Here is a 21235-nt window from a genome sequence, read left to right as displayed (position 1 = left end):
TAATATTTGTAAGTTTTGCATTAATTCTGAGATGCTATGACTCTGTGGTTTCTAACAATTGTAACCTTAGTGAATTCACTCAACCTCCTTGGTTCTTAATTTCCTCATTATTACAATATAGTGTAGGAGTTGGAAGAATGGACTCTGGATGTAGATTGCATCGATTCAAAATATTTCTCCCTTAGATTCTGCCCTTGCATATAATCGATTAACTGTGGATAATCAGGAAGAACAAACAATGAGTCAGGGAAACCGAGCTCAGGAGAAAATGGTTTGTGGTGTTAGAGTCAAGCTGGTTAAATTTATCTTTGCTGTCTGTGCATAGATAACTTTTAAGGTATATAGGAAATAATTAACTTGATGGGATAAAAAGTTAATACGGTAGAGTGCTTAGAGTGGTACCCGGACGCGGTGAGTGCTCAGTAACTGTTGGCTGTCAACTATTATTTTATTATCTTGCCATTTGCTGGTCTTTCAGCTAGTTTGTGCTGGGATCAGCTATCTCCCTCCTCTGAGCATATCTGCAGTAATATAATAATTAGGTGTGTAGCATCATAATCTGTTGCCTGGGAGAAGTGAGGCTGTTGTCACTACCTTGCCTTCACAAATTCATTTCATGTTCCAACTAGGAAAACAGATGGACAAATCTCTTGTGTAAACCTGGAGAGCATCAGTAACTAGCAAATATAGTCAGGACAATTATGACAACCTTCTGAAGATAAATAGTTTGTCGTGTTTTAAGTTTGATACAATCCATAGTGGGTTTCTCTTGGGCACAATTTTGCTTCAAAGGTTAGGAGAAGATGCAGTTTGAAGTGGGAAGAGCCCTGATAATTGCTATAAAAGTCTTTTCTAATCATAGAAAAGATAGGAGTTGCCCCCAAAGCCTTTAGTCTTGAGGAGACAGTCAAAGAAATGTTAAGCAGTCCGATCCATACATTAGAAGACCTGGAGGGACCACAGGATGGTCTAAATCACCATTCTGCTTCTATGGAGAAGAGTGCCAGAGTCATCTAACACATGTGCCTATTTAAACTTACTATTGAGGAGATTTCTCAAGCAACACAATGCTTTAACAATTCTGTTAGCTTTGTCAATAACAGCATTATATTGATTATTCAGTGGATGGAAAGCATGCAATCAATGGAGCCCTAACCAGGTAAACTGAAATACCAGCTTTGCCCTTTCTCTGTATAATCTTGGTTGAGTCACCTGATTTCCATGGTCCCAGTTTCTCTATCTGTAATAGGGAGATAATATCTCACAGAGCTTTTATGAGGACTGAATGACATAAATGTGTATAAAAGACCCAGGATATAGTATGTACTACATAAACAGTAATTATTATTATTATTATTATTATTATTATTATCCAAAATCAGCTTAACCCATTGCTGTGATTAAGGGGTGCTGGGAAAGAATCTTTTTTCCACCCAGATATTGCCTTCATACTGTAGAAAATTCTCCAGTTCACTGACTCATTGCTTGAGATTTTATTAGTTAATAAACACCTATTTCATTTTATTAAGATATAGTTGATAAAAATTCTATATTTTTATGGTATAGATCATGAAATGTTTAAATCAAGCTAATTAACATATCTGTCACCTCACATACTTATCATTTTTCATTGTGAGAACATTTAAGATCTACTCTCTTAGCAAATTTCAAGTATAAAGTACGTTATTATTATTATTATTATTATTATTATTATCATTTTGTCTTTTTTGTCTATTTTGTTACTGGCCGCACCGCGCTCAGCCAGTGAGCGCACCAGCCATCCCTATATAGGATCCCAACCCGCGGCGCGAGCAGCACCGTATTCTCCCGACTGCACCACGGGGTCGGCACTAAAGTACATTATTATTAACTATAGTCACCATTCTATACAATAGATCTCTTGAACTTATTGCTCCTGTCTAACTGAAACCTTATACCCTTTGACCAACATCTTCCTGTCCTTCTACCCCTACCCCTGGCCCCTGGCAACCACCATTCTACTCTCTACTTTTATGAGTTTTGTTTTTAGATTCCACTATTAATGAGACCATATGGCATTAGTCTTTCCATGCCTGGCTTATTTCACTTAGCATAAAGTCCTCCAGATTCATTCAGATGTTTTGTAAGTGACAGAATTTCCTTCTTCTTAAAGGCTGAATAGTATTCCATTGTATATGTATATATACACCACATTTTCTTTATCCATTCATCCATTGAGGGACACTTAGGTTGAATTCATACCTTTGCTTTTGTGAATAATGTTGCAATGAACATGGAAGTACAGATATGTCTTTAACATACTGGTTTCAATTTCTTTGGATCTATACCCAGAAGTAGGATTGCCGAACCATATGGTAGTTCTATTTTTAATGTTTTGAGGAACCTCCATACTGTTTTTCATAATGGCTGCGCTAATTTACATTCCCACCAACAGTGTATAAGTGTTGCCTTTTCTCCACATTCCAGCCAACTTTTGCTATCTTTCATCTTTTTACAATAGGCATTCTAACAGGTGTGAGGTGATATCATATGGTAGTTTTAACTTTTATTTCCCTAATGATTAGTGATGTTGAGCATTTTTTTCGTGTACATGTTGGACATTTGTATGTTTTCTTTTGAAAATGTCTATTCAGGTCCTTTGCCTATTTTCAAATCAGGTGATTTGTTTTCTTGCTATTGAGTTGTTTGAGTTCCTTATATGTTTTGTAAATTAACCCCTTTCCTATGGGGAGCTTTTCAGTTTCATCTAAATCCCATTTGTCTATTTTTTCTTTTGTTGTCTGTGCTTTTGGGGTCATATCCCAAAACTCATTGCCCAGACCAATATCATGGAGATTTCCCTGTATGTTTTCTTCTAGTACTTTTACAGTTTGAGGTCTTACATTTGTCTTTAATCCCTTTTGAGTTGACTTTTGTATTTGATGTTAGATAATGGTCCAATTTCATTCTTCTGTTTTTGGATATCCAGTTTTCCTAACACCAATTATTTAAGAGCTGTCATTTCCACTGTGTGTTGGCACCTTTGTTGAGGATCGGTTGACCATGAATGCGTGGATTTATTTCTGTGCTTGCTATTCTGTTCCATTGGTCTATATGTTTGTTTTGAAGCTACTCCATGCTGAATAAGTGCCTATTTAAAAATGCAAATTATCCTATGTGGTCTACTGGTCACTGTAATAATGGTGAACTGGTTAACCAGCTATCTTTAAAAATATACCATGATTTGTAGCATTTGCCAATTTCTTAACAAGCCTGAAAAATTTTCAATATTTAACAGTCAGCTCTTGCAAGTCAATAACAGCCAGTCCCAGCACACAACAACTGCCATCTCCTTGTGAAATAATGTGAGGAGGTTGTTTCTCTATTATCATCTGGTTGAGAATAGCAGTTTGTGAAAACAAGAGGTTTGTTGAAGGAAAAGAGTTAGGAAAGGTATTTTCTATTTGGGGGCAGCAGTTAGGGAGCTGGACAGGTGGGAAGGCAACCAAGATGAACGGCTTATACTTCATAATGATTCTGTACTAGATCTGTGTCTATCTAGCTCCAGCCCAGATGTAGATGTGTTAGTTATCTGGTCAGCTTTATGATGGTAGTGATTAATGATGATGGTGATGATGATGGTGAAGATGATGATGGTGGTGGTGATGAAGTTAATGATGTTCTGTGTGTTTTAAGAGAAAGAGCATTGGACCAAAACTCTTGGTTTTGGGTTCCAGTCTCAGGCCCTGGCATTTATTAGCTGAATAACCTTAGCCAAGTCACATATGGAAAAGGATAGTAATGATTTCCTAAATAGTTGTAATGATGAGAAGACAAAATCAGAGAATATACAGAAGTGTTTCATACACTGGAAAGTGCTATATCAAGTTACTAGCATCACCATAAAAAGCAGTTACAAAGTGCTAATTTTATATAACCTGGTACTTGTGGTATACAAGGGGAATCAAAGACACAGTCCAATTTCAGACTTATGTGTACACAGTAGAATTGATATATGAATCCAGTATATAAACAGAATGCTAGACCTTAGTTGTATCTATGGTTGCAAATGGGTCTTAGGAAAGGACCTTAATTATTATCTAAATCCAACCCTCCAGAAACCAAAGCCCAGAGAGGTAAAAATATTTCGTTCTTTTATTGACCATGCATTCTGTGATAGGAGATATAGTATGTATCGTGGAAGAGACAAACATAGATAACATGGATGGTCCTTGCCTACAAGAATATTTTAATCTGGTATTTGGTAACAAAACCAGGTTAAGGACTTGGGACATAGAACCCTTGCTAATGCTCACAGCTGAGCAGAGTCATTAGTAAATTCACTTGGTTTGTTTCTAGTTATACTTCTATTCCCATAATGTCAATAGTAAATAGAAGTGCATTTGGATCTCCACAAATGTTGCTTTTTACACAAGGGAATGGGGCTTATTCAACACTTTCATATACTGAAACTTCACATTCTTATCAAGTTTTAATTAAATAAATAACTAGTCTTAGAAGTGTAAGTAAAATGAGAAATGTAAGAGCTAAAAACTGTCTTTTCTTTGCTGATAAAAATCCAAAGTGAGTGTTTTGAGTGAAGCCTGGGAAGATGAAATAGAATTCTAGATTAACTCCTTTCATTAATATTGCTCCATTCTGAAAGACAGATTGCTCTACATATGGGAGTCTCAGTTCTTTTATCTGAAAAACAGGGATAATGATAAAATCTGCACAGTATTGCAGTGGTAATTAAATGAATTGATGCTTACAAAGCACCTAGTCTGATTTCTGCCATGTAATAGATACTGATTATTATTATTGCTGTCACATGGCAGATGTAAAGAATCTTGTCAACAGTCACATGGTTAGAAAGTAATGGTACCAGAATTTAAAACCAGATAGGCTTTATCCCAAAGCCCATCAATCTGACTGTGCTTCAATGCCCACTCAAATCATTCTGGTAACACTGATAATTCCTCTAGGAATCATCCAGACTGATTATGAGGACAGTCCCAATTCCCCAGTAATTGATTCTGTCCTGTTCAAATGTCATATTTGTCTGTCCTTTATTGTTTTTCTGGTTATTCTTGGGCCTTGGCTCTTCAGCCCCATTTTGTTTGAGGGGAGACAGAAATACTCTTCTGCATTTAGTTGCCACAACTTTATCTCAGAACAGAGTGAACGCTGTTCCTCAGCAGCTCCTAGCTGGGAGGGCCACCTCATACTTCTTTTGCCCCTCTTCTCTGGATTTATGAGAGATACCTGCTCTCAAGGATCCTAGGAGCTAGTTCCAGGTATTTTAGGTGAGGTTTTTTCATCCCCTTCCTTAACCGCCCGACATTGCAGGAACAGCGGAAGGTATTAACATTCAGTTTTATTTTTCAGGAAAAAGAATTCATGTTTTAAGCAGAATGTCAAATCAGGAGGATCCAGAAAGATAGTTAAGTTTTATTAATCTCAGTAAGAGTGAGGCACAAGCAGCAAATGAGTTTATGACAGCACACACTGTGAAATGTGACAAAGTGCCGTCTTAATGGTTGGTAACCTTTGAGCTGCTTGTCATGTCCAGCTGCTAGCAAGTTCCTGACATTGCAATTTCTGAAGCCCAGCAATGCCAAGGCTCTGAACAACTGGATATAAGGTTGCAAAAGAACAATATGTACCTGATTTGCCACTGACACAGCTTAGTTTGATAATTCTCCACAGTGATTCCCCTCAGAATCTTTTTGGTTCATAAATTATCCTTCTTCCAAATTAGAGAAACTTGTCCTTACCTCCTTGCATCTTCCTTTTACTTCTTCCCAATTTCTTTGTGATGCCTGATGGATTATTTTTCCTTTGTGGCTGAGGAAGGGGAGGTGAGATTCTTTGCAGTGATCTGCCCGTATCCATTTTTCTTCGAACTCCATAAGAACATCTTTTACTGAAGAAACTGGCAAATAGACACTGGCCATTCTTTCTTTTTTTCTTAAGAAAAAATAATTGATTTTTTTTAATAGAGAAGAGATCGTTTAAATGACTGCAGTCATTACCCAAATAATTATTTTTCTCCTAATGACTACAAACCATTGTGCATGAAAATGATATGTGTAACTTTCACTTACTCTAGAGGAAGTCAAACTTTTTATAAAATTTCTGCATGTTAAGGAGAACAATCTGCTGCTTATTTTTAATATATCATAGTATAGATATGGCAGGCAAATTTACAGAGGTAATACCAGAAGTATTTTGGATTGTAAAAAGAGAAACACATTTTAAAGTTTGAGAATTCTTACTTTCAAATATATTACCAGCACCAGCCTCTTTTGTCCCTGCTCTGTCCCTGTCACAGTGAAAGAATGTGCCAGCAAAGGCCACGCTGAAGGGAGGGCTGGAAAGAACACAAGGAGACACAGAGCCTCATCAAATCACTGAAAATGTTACATTAAATCAAATTTTGGTAAATTCAACTCCTTTTTTTTTTCCTAGAATCACAATTTCAGAGATGTTTTAGTTTCCTTCCTTGTTTTTGTGCTTTCCTGTTTTGATTTACCTTCAAGTGGCAGTAAGTAGTAGCAAGCATTTAAATTCTCTGCTTGGGTGCTTTATATTGTTATTTTATTTAGTCATCACATCTAATCAGTGAATTAGTTATTATCACCGGCAGTAATGTTAAAATATATTTCATGATAAATGATTTTTGGAAAGTAAGGAACAATTCCATAATTATGTGTTTTGAAGGTCCCGAGTTTTGCACAACAGTATTTTTACATCAGGGGCTACCCTTTTAATTAGAGAACAAATTAAACATGAAATCAGGAAAGGAACAAAAGTCAATTAAAAGGCACAAATGATTTTGCTTGTCTCACCATCAGTAAACTAGTCTATGGGAGTCACTGGGGCTTTTCTTGGTACATTATTTTGGGTCAGTAAGGCCTTATTTCTGTCCACTGCAGACACTGACAATCTCGCAGGGTTTTTTTTGTTTGTTTTGTTTGTTTGTTTGTTTAAGAATTATTGCCAGCTCAGTATCTATAGCAAAGAGAACCCATGTGAAGTTTGCTTCATGTGATTCTTTGCTCGAATAAATTTTATGAAATAATCAGCTAATTCGGAAAAGAGAAAAACAAAATCTCTTCACTGGTGTCAGAGAAGAGGCTAAATAATTGTGTGCAGGACCAAAATTTAAGTTTTCAGTAGGCTCTTTTGTTATTGTAGAGACAGCCTAAAGGGAAAGTCTTATAAAACTTGGATGTAACTGTCTGTAAGCTACGAGCTCAGTCAGTTGGTCTCTGGTGCTAATGAGGTTGGGGTTATGAGTTCAAACCTACATATGCTCCTAAGGAGTGTTGGCTACTTCACTAGTCACGTGGAGGATCAATGGAAGGATCAGTGTAAACGCATCCTCATTCCTGGAAAACTAACTCGTATGGAGTAGCCAATATTTTGTTAATGATCAGCGGCAACCATATATATATACACACACCACAGTTTGTTTTTTCTTTTTTCTAATTGAAACATAATTGATTATACATATTTGTGGGGTACAGAGTTGAATGTCAGCATTTGTGTACAGTATGTGATGATCAAATCAGGATAGTTGGCATATTCCTCATTACAAAACATATTCATTCTTTGTGTCCATTAACCAATTTCTCCCTATCCCCTTCGCCTCCCCCCCCCATAACCACAGTTCCAGGCAACCCATTATTTCTAAGACTACCATTGCATTGTTACTCACTCTGTTCACTAAGATTTTTGTACTATGAGTTTCATACTTAAAACACAAATTTCAGGGTAAGATTTGACTGCTTGAAATCTATTTAGCATTATGCAAAATTATTATTCACTCCTAGACCAGTGAGGAGTAATTTTGGGGGAATTTACATGAACTAGACATTTTTTGATGATAATTTATAAATATACATTTGCTACTAGGGTTTTATCTCTATGAAAATCATTCTTTTTTTATTAAAAATTTTTTTAATTAAATTGTATTTATTTTGGGGGGTACAGTGTATTGTTTCAATACATGCATATCCTGCACAGTGACTCACTTAGGGTAGAAAGCATAGTTTTGTCCCCATTAGTTCACCCCTAATATCCCTGCCCCAGCCCACCCCTTCCAGCCTCTGGTAGCCATTATTCTACTCTGTTTTTTTAAAAATACATAAAGATTAACATCTTTTCTGCAAAAGGAACTCTTAAAAATGAATTAGAAAAAGCTAAGCAGAGATTTGGTGAAGGACATGAGCAGATAAGTCACACACCCCAAAGAAACACACAAGGTTAATAAGTAAATTCTAGGATCTTGTTGTGGATGGGGGTGGGGGTAGGGCCCATGGTCCATCTCCCAAGACCCACCTGGGTATGGGGCTGGCTCTGTAGCTGGCCTGGATGTGCAGTGGTAGGGGCAGGGCTAAGGCCCATGGCCCTCTCCCTCTCTTTTATAAAGCATTACAAATTGGGGAAGGGAGGATAAGTGAATGTGGAGTTTTTCTCTTTCATTGAATCCCTCTTAAGACAAGGATTGTGTCTCCTCCACACATGCAATAGGCACTCAAAACATAGCTGTTAATGAATTTGGGTGCTATGAATGGAAGTGATGTGATTGATGATTGTAGAATGTCAATTGCTTTTGCTTTCTGGAGGACATGGAAAGTGACAATATTCCTGTCCATGGGAGGAGGGACCAAAAGTTCTAGTCTCCTGGTGGGTGATTTCACTTAGCTGGAGGACCCTCTCATCACATTCAACTCTATGTCCACCCCAGCCATGCTGACCGCTGATTGCTGATGCTTGGAATGGCCAGTGCAGTGTCTGTACCCTGAGGATAGAAAACTCCAGTAGCCTATCATTTCCTAGGTCTCCGGGACTACAATCCCTGACTTCTAACCCAACATTGGGTCAGAAGTTTTATAAATGAATGTTTAAAATCTGATTACTCCAATTCAGTGATTGCCTGTAGCAACACACTGTGACATTTGGTAGTGGTATGTACAACAACAAAATGCTAGGGTACTTAGAAAAGTTCGTGGAAAAACAGAATTGATAGATAATATGAATCTTTCCATGAACTTTTTAAAGTACCCTCATACTTTCAGATGATGACATTGGGATCTATAGTATTGGAATGCTACTTTATGAACCCCAACTATTTGAAATTGTTTGATAAACATCACTGAAGCCTGGCAAAATTCATACTAACTCCTAATTCCTAAGGTAGGAAGATTAATTATTTTCCTCCATTCATTTTTAAAAAAAGCAAAAGATACAAGAACTTTCATGTGTGAAATTCCTCCTTCCTTCCTTCCTTCCTTCCTTCCTTCTTCCTTGTTTGTGGTAGATCCCACTCAAGAACTGCCTTGGACTACTATCTGAGTAGCTTTTCCTACAGCATTAGTCCGTCCATCCATTAACTTATCTAACCAGCCAGACATTGATCTGTATTACTGATCCATCCATCCACTGTGTTGAGTGTGTACTCTGTGCTGGGTCCAGGTTAGCTGTTTTACAAAACATCTTTAAATTTGGATGTGTCTGATTAGTTCCTTATTATGAGATTCAGGTCAAAAAATGGGCGGGGTAAAGAAAAAAATATATATCTGATTTTCTCAGTATATCATATCAGGATGCACTTGTCAATTTGTCTCACTGATGGTGTTCACCAGATTTCTCCCTTGGAAAAATACAAGTGTCTTTTTTGTAATTAGTATGTTGCTTGTGGTATGGTACTTTGAGACCATGTGAATATCCTGTTCCCCAACCATCTCTTACTTAGTGGTTTAGTATCCATTGATGATCCTCTTCAGAATCAATTATTATTATAATGGTGATTTTCTGTTTCTGTTACCCTTTCTACATTAGTTGGTATTCTTCTGTAAAGAAGAGCTTTCTCTTTTCTCCCTTTCTTCCACCACATTTTTAAAAGCACGTTAAAATTGACTCTCATGCTGGACTAAAGGAAAATTCCATCTCGGTCATCGTCAGGGCATCTTCACCACCTCCTCATCTGTCAAAGACTCATCAAGGTTCTGAGGGACTCCCATAGTGGTGGGAGTCCACACTGGTCACCACAGCAATGCCCAGCATCCCAGCCAAATGATCCCTTCAGGTTTGCCTCTTTGGAGTTTCCATAGATTCCTGATACTAGAGACTCCTTGGCAAGTCTGGGAGCCTCATGCCTAATATCATGCCCCCATGGTGCCCATGGAGTGGTTCAACACCAACCTGTGATAAGCCTCAGGGAAATCCCTCCTCCCTTTGGTTGCTTAGAGGCACCTACCTCTCTTCTTTCCTTTATTACATGACATCAAGCATAATTGCCTTAGTGTCTTAGTCTTTCACAAAAGACAGGAAAAACTTTTGAATTTGAGGCTACAGCTTTCCACACTCCAAGGAAATATTAAGGATCTGCTTATGACTTGGGTTAGGATAGCGTCCACAAAAGGTCAGGGTATGAGAAACTCAAAAATGTATCCTGTCATGTAGAGTTTTTTTGAATGTCCTGGAAATACAGCTATGAGTTGTAATGTAGTTAAGAAAATATCTTCTGAGTCCCAAAAACCTGACTTACAAATGACCACAACATTTTGTAATGAGTAGAGCCAAGCAGTGATATCTACAACCTATAAGTTCCTTCAAAGTAACGTGAATTAGCTTTCTGATATCTCATTTCAATTTCATTTTCCCTCAGTAGTTGCAGACCATTAATTTGCCAAATCCTGTCAGAGGAATTTATTTCATTTTTAAATTCAATTTTTGTTAGGTTTTCTTAGAGCTTAATTTTATTTCTGTTTTTTAAAATTTTTTATTGAAAAATAATTGATTAAACATATTTGTGGGGTACAGAGTTGAATATCAATACCTGGTATATAATGTGTGATGGTCAAATCAGGATAATCAGCACGTTCATCATTACAGAATGTAATTATTCCTTGTATCTATTAACCAATTTCTCTCGTATCCCCTCCCTCTCCCCTTTTCCCACCTCTAGTAACCACAGTTCTGTTCTGTCCTTCTGAAAGTTCAATGCATTATCGTGATTGTTGTTTCTCTCTCTCACTCACTCCCACTTATGAGTGAAGACATGAAATATTTCTCTTTCTGCGCCTGGCTTGTTTCACATAACATAATTTTTTCAAAGCTTATCCATGTAGCTGCGAATGGCAGAATTTCATTCTTTTTAATGGCTGAGTAGTATTTCATAGTATGTATATATCACATTTTCCTTATCCAGTCATCCATCGATGGGCATTTAGGTTGATTCCATATCTTAGCTATTGTAAATAGAGCTGCGATGAACACAGGAGTGCAGGTATCCTTTTGAGATAATTTCCATTCCTTTGGGTATATACCCAATAGTGGGATTGCTGGATCATATGGTAATTCTATCTGTAGTTGTTTGAGAAAACTTCATTCTGCTTTCCATAATGGCTGGACTAATTTACAGCCCCACCAACAGTGTAGAAGAGTTCCCCTTTCTCCACATCCTTGCCAGCATTTGTTATTCTCTGTCTCTTTGATAATAGCCAGTCTAGCTGGGGTGCGATGATATCTCAATGTGGTTTTTTGATTTGCATTTTCCTGTTGATTAGTGATGTTGAGCATTTTTTCATATACTTGTTGGCCATTCATATGTCTTCTTTTGAGAAATGTCTATTCAGCTTTTTTGCCCATTTTTAGTCAGATTATTATTATTTTTTTTTATATTCTGGATATTCTGGATATTAATCCCTTGCTGGACGTATAGTTTACAAATACTCTCTCCATTCTATAGGTTTTCTTCTCATTCTTGATTATTTCCTTTGCTGTGCAGAAGCTTTTTAGTTTGATATAATCCCATTTGTTTATTTTTCCTTTTGTTGACTATGTTTTTGAGATCTTATCCATAAAGTCTTTTTAATTTTAAACTTGCCAACTTACCATACATTTTTCTGACATTCCTTTATGCAATTTGTGTGGGTGAATGTATATGTGTATATGTGTACATATAGACATCTTCATTCACATACATATATACATATATGAGGGTACTTCAAAAATTTTGTGGAAAAATAGAATTAAAAGGCAATATGAGTCTTTCTATAAACTTTTTGAAGTACTCTCATATATTCATTCATATACATGTTCATGTGTGTTTAGTTTAATATTCTAAATAAGACCACTTGTTCCTATCAATATGTATATGTCATCCATGCAGACTTCTTATCTTGATACTATCTTTTCACCTCACCAATTCTTTATGTTCTTTGAAATCTATTTGAAAATACACAGTATCATCAATTACCTCATCATTCTAAGGTTCCTATTCCCCTTCTTGTTCTCCATGTCTGCACAGACCTTTCTCAGCCACGCTTTCTCCTCCTAGACCCCAATCACTCTTTTTATGTGCTTTTAGGAAGGACAACGAACTTCCTGAAGTGGATGACACTGAAAAAAAGTGTGAGAATGTGATCACAAGTGAAAATGGCGTCCCCTGCTACCGCCTGCACAAGAATGGAGGGCGTATTAATGACGTCTTCGTGACAAAGGATGAGTGGCTCACCCCTCTCTGAAGGGCTGCTGTTCTACTTCTCCAAGAAACTCAACACTTGTTTCTGTGCAGCTGCTGAGCATCCCAAAATATCGAGGGAAGATTATATATTTTGTTTCACCATTCATCTTTTGTAAGGAATTTTGAATGTGCTTGAAAGTGAAAGGCTATCAGTTATACCCATGAAGAACATTGAAATCATAACCTGTTGACTACTCAAAATATTCTAAAATATTTTTCTGACAACACAATGTGTAAGTGCAGTCATGTGATGTTTGTAATTATTGATTTAAGCATTTCCAGGAATAGGGTTAGACTTATAATTTTTCACACTTTGAAGACCTAATGAAAAATAATTTTTCCAATGGAGAATATGTGGTGTAGAAATAATTTGAAGTAGAGATTTTTTGAATATCGTTTATATCACTTTGTATATGACTAAATAAGCAAAAGTAAAAAGTAATTATTGTAAATGGGATGGATGAAAATGGGAGTGTTGATTTTATCCTGTTATACCAACAGTTGATTATATATTTTCTGAATATCAGTCTCTAGTAGTGCAGTTCTATTCGTTGACTCCTCAATTTGTGAAAATCCAATCTATGCTAATTTAATAAAATGCTAATCTTCTCTTTTTGATTGTGCGACTGATTGTGGTCTGAGATTTATTTTCACACTGTGGAACATAGTAAGTCTAATTGTATTAGTTATGTTTAATCTGCTATACAGCCCTAGAAATGAATTATTTTTGTTGTGTGTATCCTTATTCGAGGACATCTTATAGTTTTAAGAATTGATTTTATTTCTGGATAGGCCACACATCATTCTAAATTCTAATAATGATTATACATTTATTAGTGGAAGTAAAATTTACTGCTCAATCTCACACTGCTATCACCCATAGTTAGGGCTATAGCAACAGTCTCTACCTCGGTTCTCTGCATCCAGTGATGCTCCTTGGATCCAGACTCTAAGATGAGTAATCGCATGTAGAAGGTTTATTGGGGAGTGCTCTCAGGAGATACACCTGTAAGAAGTGAAAAAGGAAGCTGTGGCAGACAGACTCTATAGTGTCCCCACTATTATTCCCATGTCCTGATGTTCATGCATTCTTGTAATCCAGTCCCCTTGAGTGAGTATGGGGGCCTGTGCCTTGCTTCTAATGAATGGAATACAGCAAAGGTGATGAGAGGTCACACTCTTGCAATTACTTTATATTATATATGAGTCTGTCTTGTTAGCAGACTTGTTCTAGAGACTCTCTTTGCTGGCTTGATTCAGTAGGTGGCCACAATGGGAAAGCCCAATGGTTTATAGCCCTCCTAGAATAACAGTACATAAACAGATAAACAGTATACCTAAGGTATTAAAATATCATGGGGGAGCTATTAGGAAAGTCTATTAAAAGTCTATTAAAAAGTCTCAATAATGACAAAAAGTTGAGAAACACTGATCTTAAATATGTTTCTTATTTTGAAGGCACGGGCTGAACCTGTTTTGATCACTAGATCCTTTTCTTCACTGTTTATGCTGGTGGGGAGGGGATTTATTCCACTGGGAAAGGTCTGCTTCACTAAGAAATCCTTGTTGGGGAAGTATTCTATGCTAGCAGAGATGTGCTGTAACCTTGACAGTCAATACAATAGCAAAATAGAGCTTATATATCCTCCTACTGCCTTTGACAGTCACTCTGGATAATTAGAGAACAGTCAATCATCCACTGCATCTCTCAGTCTTAATTTAACAATTGTGTAATGTGCCACGAGAAAACACATTGCAAGGTGATATGTACTGGAAACAAAATGTAAAACAAGTGGAAATATAGCTGTCATTCCAGTCTCCATGTCCTTGTCAAAAACTGCTTGGTAAAACTGGAAAGATGGAAGTGTCTGAAAATCAAGTCAGCACAGGAAAAATTAGCTGGGATGGTAATATGGACTTTTTTCACAGAAGAAATGTAAATGCAGATAACTTTCGTTTTTTCAGCGTAGTTTCATCGTTCATGTTTTCCACAAGAACTAAGCAATACGAAACATCATAATTTAAAAGAATGAGTGAGTTAACTGCATTTAGAATGACAATGATCAGATTCCAGGTATAAATATTACCACATGAAATATGCACATTTATCATCATTCCTGGATAAGGAACAAGGAATAGGAGAAAACACAGGTTAAGAACTAAAAGGAGTAAAAAGAAACACAAGAGTCTAAATTACCGGTCTTTATTTCAAATTCATGGGGCCCCTTAACATAATATTTTGTTTCCCATTTTTATTTTGTTTTCCTTCATAAAAAAATACACATGTATGTTTAACTTTGATCACATAAGCAAATGCATAGATGTTTTTTTTCCTTTGCACTTTTCTTCCCTTCTCCCTTCCTTAAGAATCTATTGAATGGCCAACACTTTATTCAGGATATGCTAGATTCAGAGAAAGAATGTCCTACAAGGCACCAATTCATTATTTATGATGACATTAAGTTTATAACTAAGAAGACCATTCTTAAGGAAATTTTGGCTTGAATGAATGAATGAATAATTTATAATTGTTATTTACTGAGTTATTCTTCTGCTCTTTATTTTCATAGATTGTTTGAAAATGAATTTTATATCAGTTATGGGCACAGAATAAGAGCCAATTTATAATACATGACATTAATCTCCTCTTAATTATTATAACACAGTAGAGGTAGTAGTGGGGTGTGAGTAGTTGGTGTAAGTCTCTATGGTGGTCCTGGGCATTAGGGGAGTTTGGCCAGTAAAGAAATGACAATTGTGTCCCTAGATGTAATTTTTTCATAATTACCCCTTGATGTTGTTTATATTTTTTGAAAATTAGTGAATATATAACACTAAATACAGCTGTGAGGTGTTGGATGGAGACGTCTAATCAGACCCAGAGAAGGTGAACCTACTTTTTTTTCCTAAGTGTCTGATGCCTTGTGGCCCGATCTGGAAGTAGGTTCCCAGAAGAACAGGGCTAGATCACACTGAAGACCATTGAAAAGGGTAGAACAAGATCTCTTGGGTGTGACATAGAGCAAAGGTGAGCAGTAGCCACCGTGGGCAAGCAAATCTGGAAAGTGCCATTGTCAGGTGCCTTGCTACTGTGAACAGGTGGCCCTCATTTGTAAATTTAGCAAAAGTTCGATTAAGACTCATGTCTTAATCGCTCTTGAAGTCTTCTGGACTTCATTTGTTATCCTAAGCTATTGGCTCATAGCCCACCATATTTAATAAATAATGAAGTATTCGGCAATATTCAGTTTATATCAAAGTTGCATTTGAAAACTTATGAGGTAGAACCATATAAAATCCAGCTATACTACATATATATATATATATATATATATATATATATATATATATATATTTTTTTTTTTTTTTTTTTTTGGCATCTGACCAGTATAGGGATCAAACCCTGAACTTTGGGTGTTATCAGCACCATGCTCTAACCAACTAGCTAACCAGCCAGCCTGCTATACAACCATTTTTGACCTACATAAATAGCAATTTTATGTGGTTCAATCTGTTAGTTTGCTAGTCAATTCTTTGAAATTTAGAAAAGCTACTCCTCATATAAATATGTCAACAGACTTTGGGCCAGCTCGCAATAACGTATTGACCTACAGTGTAGCTGAAATATAGTACCTTTATGATGTAAAATATTAGAAGACAAACTGTTATAATGCCAGCAATTTAATGAAAGCAAACAAAAAGAACACAATTTAATAAGAAACAGCTTTGATTGTAATTTGGTTGTCAGTGCTTGAGGAAAAGCAGATTTTGATGGGAGACTAAGAAAGTACATGAAACTAGTAAAGGGAACTTACAGGCATTCTGAAGGCTTTTAAAAGATACTACCCTGTTTAGTTTTAAAAAAAGGTCTATACTCGTATTTCCTGTCGGCTTCACCACCATCCACTTGCTCCTGAACTCTTTGCTTTCTGGCTTGCATTCCCACACCCTGAGGAAACTGCTCCCTCAACGGTCACTATGAATTTCTGGTTGTCAAGGACACAGCTTCTTGGTCCTCACCCTCCTGAATCTCTCTGAAGTATTTTACAGTGTAGGGCATCCTGTCACCCTCTTTGACACATTCTCCTTTCTTGGCTTCTGTGATATGGCCTTATCCTTTTAATCCTCCTCTCTTTCTCTGACCGTTTCTAAAGATGTCAGAGAAGAAGTTAAAAGAGAAAGAGGTGAAAAATTATTTGAGTGATATTGTGCCAAGTGTAGTTGAGTTCACAATAGTGAAAGAAAGAAGAGAGTTGCATCATGTGCACAAGGAAGGCGATGGAAAAAAACACTTGGGGCTGATGGTTCTCTCTCCTGACCAGCAGTAGCTTGGATGTTCTCCAGAGAAGCTCTGGAGTAAGAGAAAAAGTGTGCAAGTAGTCACTGCATATTAAACAATTGGTTGCTTCACATGGTGGCAGAGAGCACCAGGGCCAGGGGAATACATATCCACAATCCTTTATCTGCAACTCCAAAATCCAGAAACCTCTCAAAACTATTTTGTAGTGACACCTGAGCTGAACAGATATAATGCTCTTTACGGTCTTCATTTATTATACTTAATGGTCTTTATTTATTGTACCTAAAGAGACCATCATAGTATTGAAATATTCCAGCATTTGACGAGAGGATGCCACCTCAGGTCCCACTGGGAGTAGATTCACCTGTACTGCCTGAATTCTATTCCTAACACTATCATTTACTAATCAGGTGGCCCCAGGCAAGCAGGATTTCATCAAAGTGGAGGGGAGACAGTCCAGTTAAAGAACTTGTCCCCACTGGACATAGGCTACCTTCAAAAAGGAATTAATACTTGCTCCATATGCCCAAACAGTTATTGTGAGAATAGAATGAAATAATGAAAAACAGCCAAATTAGTAATGAGAATGTACTTTGCAAATGAAATTTTTCTTTATTAAAATTGATATTAAAACTACTCAACTAGAAGCCACAAAAAGGAGTAAAAGTGCTTATTTAAGGGAAATATTTTACTATAGAATATATTTCCATATCTATGATGGCTGAATCTCAGAAGTAAGATAATCTGCCCATCTGGAAAGACAGAACCACACATAGATCTGGCAGGGAGATAATAGGAGGGAACATAGATAAAGTATTTGTTTGAATTTTCAACACAAAGAAGTTAAACAAAACACTTTAAAATAAAACTCTGCATGTATAGCTGCAAAGAAAGTACCTCAGTGGTGATGGTAGGGTGGGGGAACATGGTGAGAGAGAGAGAGAGAGATTGAAAAGCTAATTATCCCAGCATTAACTTCTACCTGATCGAGTAATAATGATCATGTTTTAAAATGGTTACTTTTTTTTTTGAATCTATGACTATAGTTGAACCAGTTGACATTTATCAAATCAACTGGCTTCCCAATCAGTTCAGTTTGAAAATTTTATCTGACAGATGGACAAGCTGTCTTGTTAAATTAGCTGTCAATATGGCAAAATTCTGTGCATCTGGTCAAATACTATAATGACCCTTAGCCTCTCGTACATTGAGGACTGGCGCCACTGGCATATCTGCCAGGTATGTGGGGATGAGTCACCTGTCCTATTTTTTAATTGCTTGGGGCTCCTACAAGCAAGGACTAAAAGGTTCTTGAGAGGACAGGGCCATAAGCCAGCAGTGGAACAATTCATTCAAGTGATAAGCCTTTTGGCTTTCATTTGGGACAATTCCAGGAGATCTAACATGCTCTTTGAAGAGTGAAAGAAAATATATTTAATTAATTTATTTTTTATTCAGAATTTTATTTATTCATTTATTTTTGACAGTTTTTTATTGAAACAGAATTGATTAAATATATTTGTGGGGTACAGAATCAAAAATCAATACATGTGTACAATATGAGATCAAATCAAGATAATTAGTATACTCATGTTTACAAAGTGTAATCAATCTTTGTGACCCTTAACTAGTTTCTCACCCATCCCTCACTTTCCCACCTCTAATAACCACAGTTTTGTTCTCTTTTTGAAAGTTCAGTGTATTATTGTGACCTTTCCTTGCTTCCTTCCTTCTTCTTTCCTCCCTTCCTTCCTTTCTTTCTCTCTTTTAGGGTGAGGACATGTGGTATTTCTCTTCCTCTGCCTGGCTTATTTTGCCTAACATAATTTTTTCTAAGCTCATCCATGTTCATGCGAATGGCAGAATTTCATTCTTTTTTTTTTTACAGCAGAGTCGTATTTTACTGAGTACATATACCACATTTTCCTTATTCAGTCATCTGTCGATGGACACTTAGGTTGGTTCCAACTCTTGGCTACTGTAACTAGAGCTGCAATAAACATGGGAGTGCAAGTATCTCTTTGACATGATGATTTTCCTGTGCTACAACTTGATTTAGGTCATTTGCTGTTTATGCTTTTCTTGTGAGTAATTTCAGAGGCTCTGGCAAAACTGCATCCACAACAGCAACTCTCCTCATCCTCCTGGTATTGAGCCAGGTTTAAATAGAGGAAGAAAACTCTGACATGTCCTGTTAAAACAGAAAACCAGGCCATAGCATTCCCTTACTTAAACCTCTCCATGCCTACCCGTCTCTCCCAGGATAAAGCCAAAGTCTCCACATGGTGACGAGGCGCCACATACTCTGCTCTCAACCACTGTAAGCCCTTCACTATTCTTTATTATAAAAATTGTCATACATAAAGAAAAGTTAGAGGAATAGTATAATGAGCACCCATATATCGATCACCTTGAGGTAGCCATTCAAAACCGACATAATAAAGGGCCAGGAGAGATGGGGTCCTGGGAGGGTTGGGAGTGAAGGGAGAGAGGACCCACTGGGTCAGCCTGTTAGAGGTGGAATGGAGAAGATGCTAAGCTGCCTATTAATCTGACGTCCTTACAGAGGGAGTGGGAAGGAAGCAGTAGAGGGGAGTGGAGATGAGGCCACAGCTGGGCTCATTCCCAGAGCAGCTTCGTCTGGAGCCCCAGTCATCCATCTTCTCCCCCTCAGTCAGGCCACACTCAAACCCTCCCTGCCTGGCCGAGGATCCAGCCAATGGAACCCTCCAGAGATGGACATTACACAACACCCTTCAGTAGTCTGCATCGGTGTTTACAACTGCCAAGTGATTCTCCCTTGGGACTAAACATGAGCTTTCACTGGGTCCTTTCAGTCCATTTCCTCCTGTTCTTTTCTCGAGAGAAACAGAGATGCCTGGGCAATATCACCTATGTATTGACGTCAACAAATTTCAAGTCCCAAGTACTCTGTCATTTTCATCTATCTAAAAAAATCAAAATTATTTTCTTTGACAGTCTCACTGGTTCTTCTGAACCTTTATACCGCATCCCACAGAAAGAGGCGGGGGTTGCAATGGAAAACACACTGACAGGTTAAATCCCAGTTCTCTTATTGGGTGACACAGAGCTAGTTAGTAACCTTTTGAGCATTTGAGAAATACCAGCCCAAATGCCCATCATCAGATGAGTGGATACGGAAAATGTGGTACATCTACACAATGGAATACTACTCAGCTATAAAAACGAATGAAATACTGCCATTTGCAACAACATGGATGGACCTTGAGAGAATTATATTAAGTGAAACAAGTCAGGCACAGAAAGAGAAATACCACATGTTCTCACTTATTGGAGGGAGCTAAAAATTAATATATAAATTCACACACACACACACACACACAAACCGGGGGGGGGGGAAGAAGATATAACAACCACAATTATTTGAAGTTGATACAACAAGCAAACAGAAAGGACATTGTTGGGGGGAGGCGGGGAGGGAGAAGGGAGGGAGGTTTTGGTGATGGGGAGCAATAATCAGCCACAATGTATATCGACAAAATAAAATTTAAAAAAAAAAAAAAAAAAAAAAGAGAAATAACAACCTCCACAAAGGTGGCCATGAGCACCCAGCGAGGTAAGGTCCCTTGGTGCCCTTCACGTAATAAACATTTTAAAAGTTAGTTCTCCCTGCTGTGTTGTTCTAGTCAGGGCTAATTATCTGGTCTAGTATTTTATGTTTTAATTTTTCCTGCTTTCTCCTACTTGTTATGGAAACCATGGCATATACACACACATACACATCTAAACATAACTAGACTTTGTGTTGGAGAGCCTTGGCAGTTTCCTTCTGGGAATAGGTGATTTACTATTCTGCTTGGCCTTGATTGAGATGTAGGGAGGTGGAATCATGCACACACATTAGTTCTTTTTATTTATTTATTTATTTATTATTATTTATAATAATATTTATATTATTTGTATTATTAATATATATGTTTGTTATTAATACTTATATTATTTATATTATAAATATTTATATTATTATTTTATTGCATTATTATTTATATTATTATAAATATTATTTGTATTATTATTTTATATTATTTTTATATAATAAAATTTATATTATTTTTTATATTATATTATTTTTTTACAAAATATTTTATTTATATTATTATTTTATATGATTATATTATTAATTTTTACATTCTATGAAGTTGTTGTGGAGCATTTGGGGGGAGGGGGTGAGGGGAAAGGGAAAGGAAATGAGATGGAAGAAGGAGGAAGGAGGAGGGGTGGGATTGATGCTTGTGGCACCCCCCTCATTCCCACAGGGGAGACCAGGCAGCTTCCAGTGGTGGCTTGGTCATTGCTGGGCTCAGTGCAGATGTCAGGGGTGTGTGGCCACCACCCCATCTTGGGAACCCAGGGCCCTTCTTGCTGCAGCTTGGTGG

General features: G+C 37.1%; 1 protein-coding gene across 1 annotated transcript in view; it reads left to right on the top strand.

The window, feature by feature from the left end:
• The window catches only part of CLTRN (collectrin, amino acid transport regulator), a 35279-nt gene extending 22761 nt beyond the window's left edge, over positions 1-12518 (top strand). Inside the window, exon 6 of the mRNA XM_063084451.1 lies at positions 12362-12518. Coding sequence (XP_062940521.1) covers positions 12362-12518 — 157 coding nt within the window. The remainder of the gene's footprint in view (positions 1-12361) is intronic.
• Positions 12519-21235: the final 8717 nt, after the last annotated feature.

This window comes from Cynocephalus volans, chromosome X (assembly GCF_027409185.1).
Source record: "Cynocephalus volans isolate mCynVol1 chromosome X, mCynVol1.pri, whole genome shotgun sequence".
NCBI lineage: Eukaryota > Metazoa > Chordata > Mammalia > Dermoptera > Cynocephalidae > Cynocephalus > Cynocephalus volans.
This window is presented reverse-complemented; position numbering and strand designations above follow the sequence as displayed.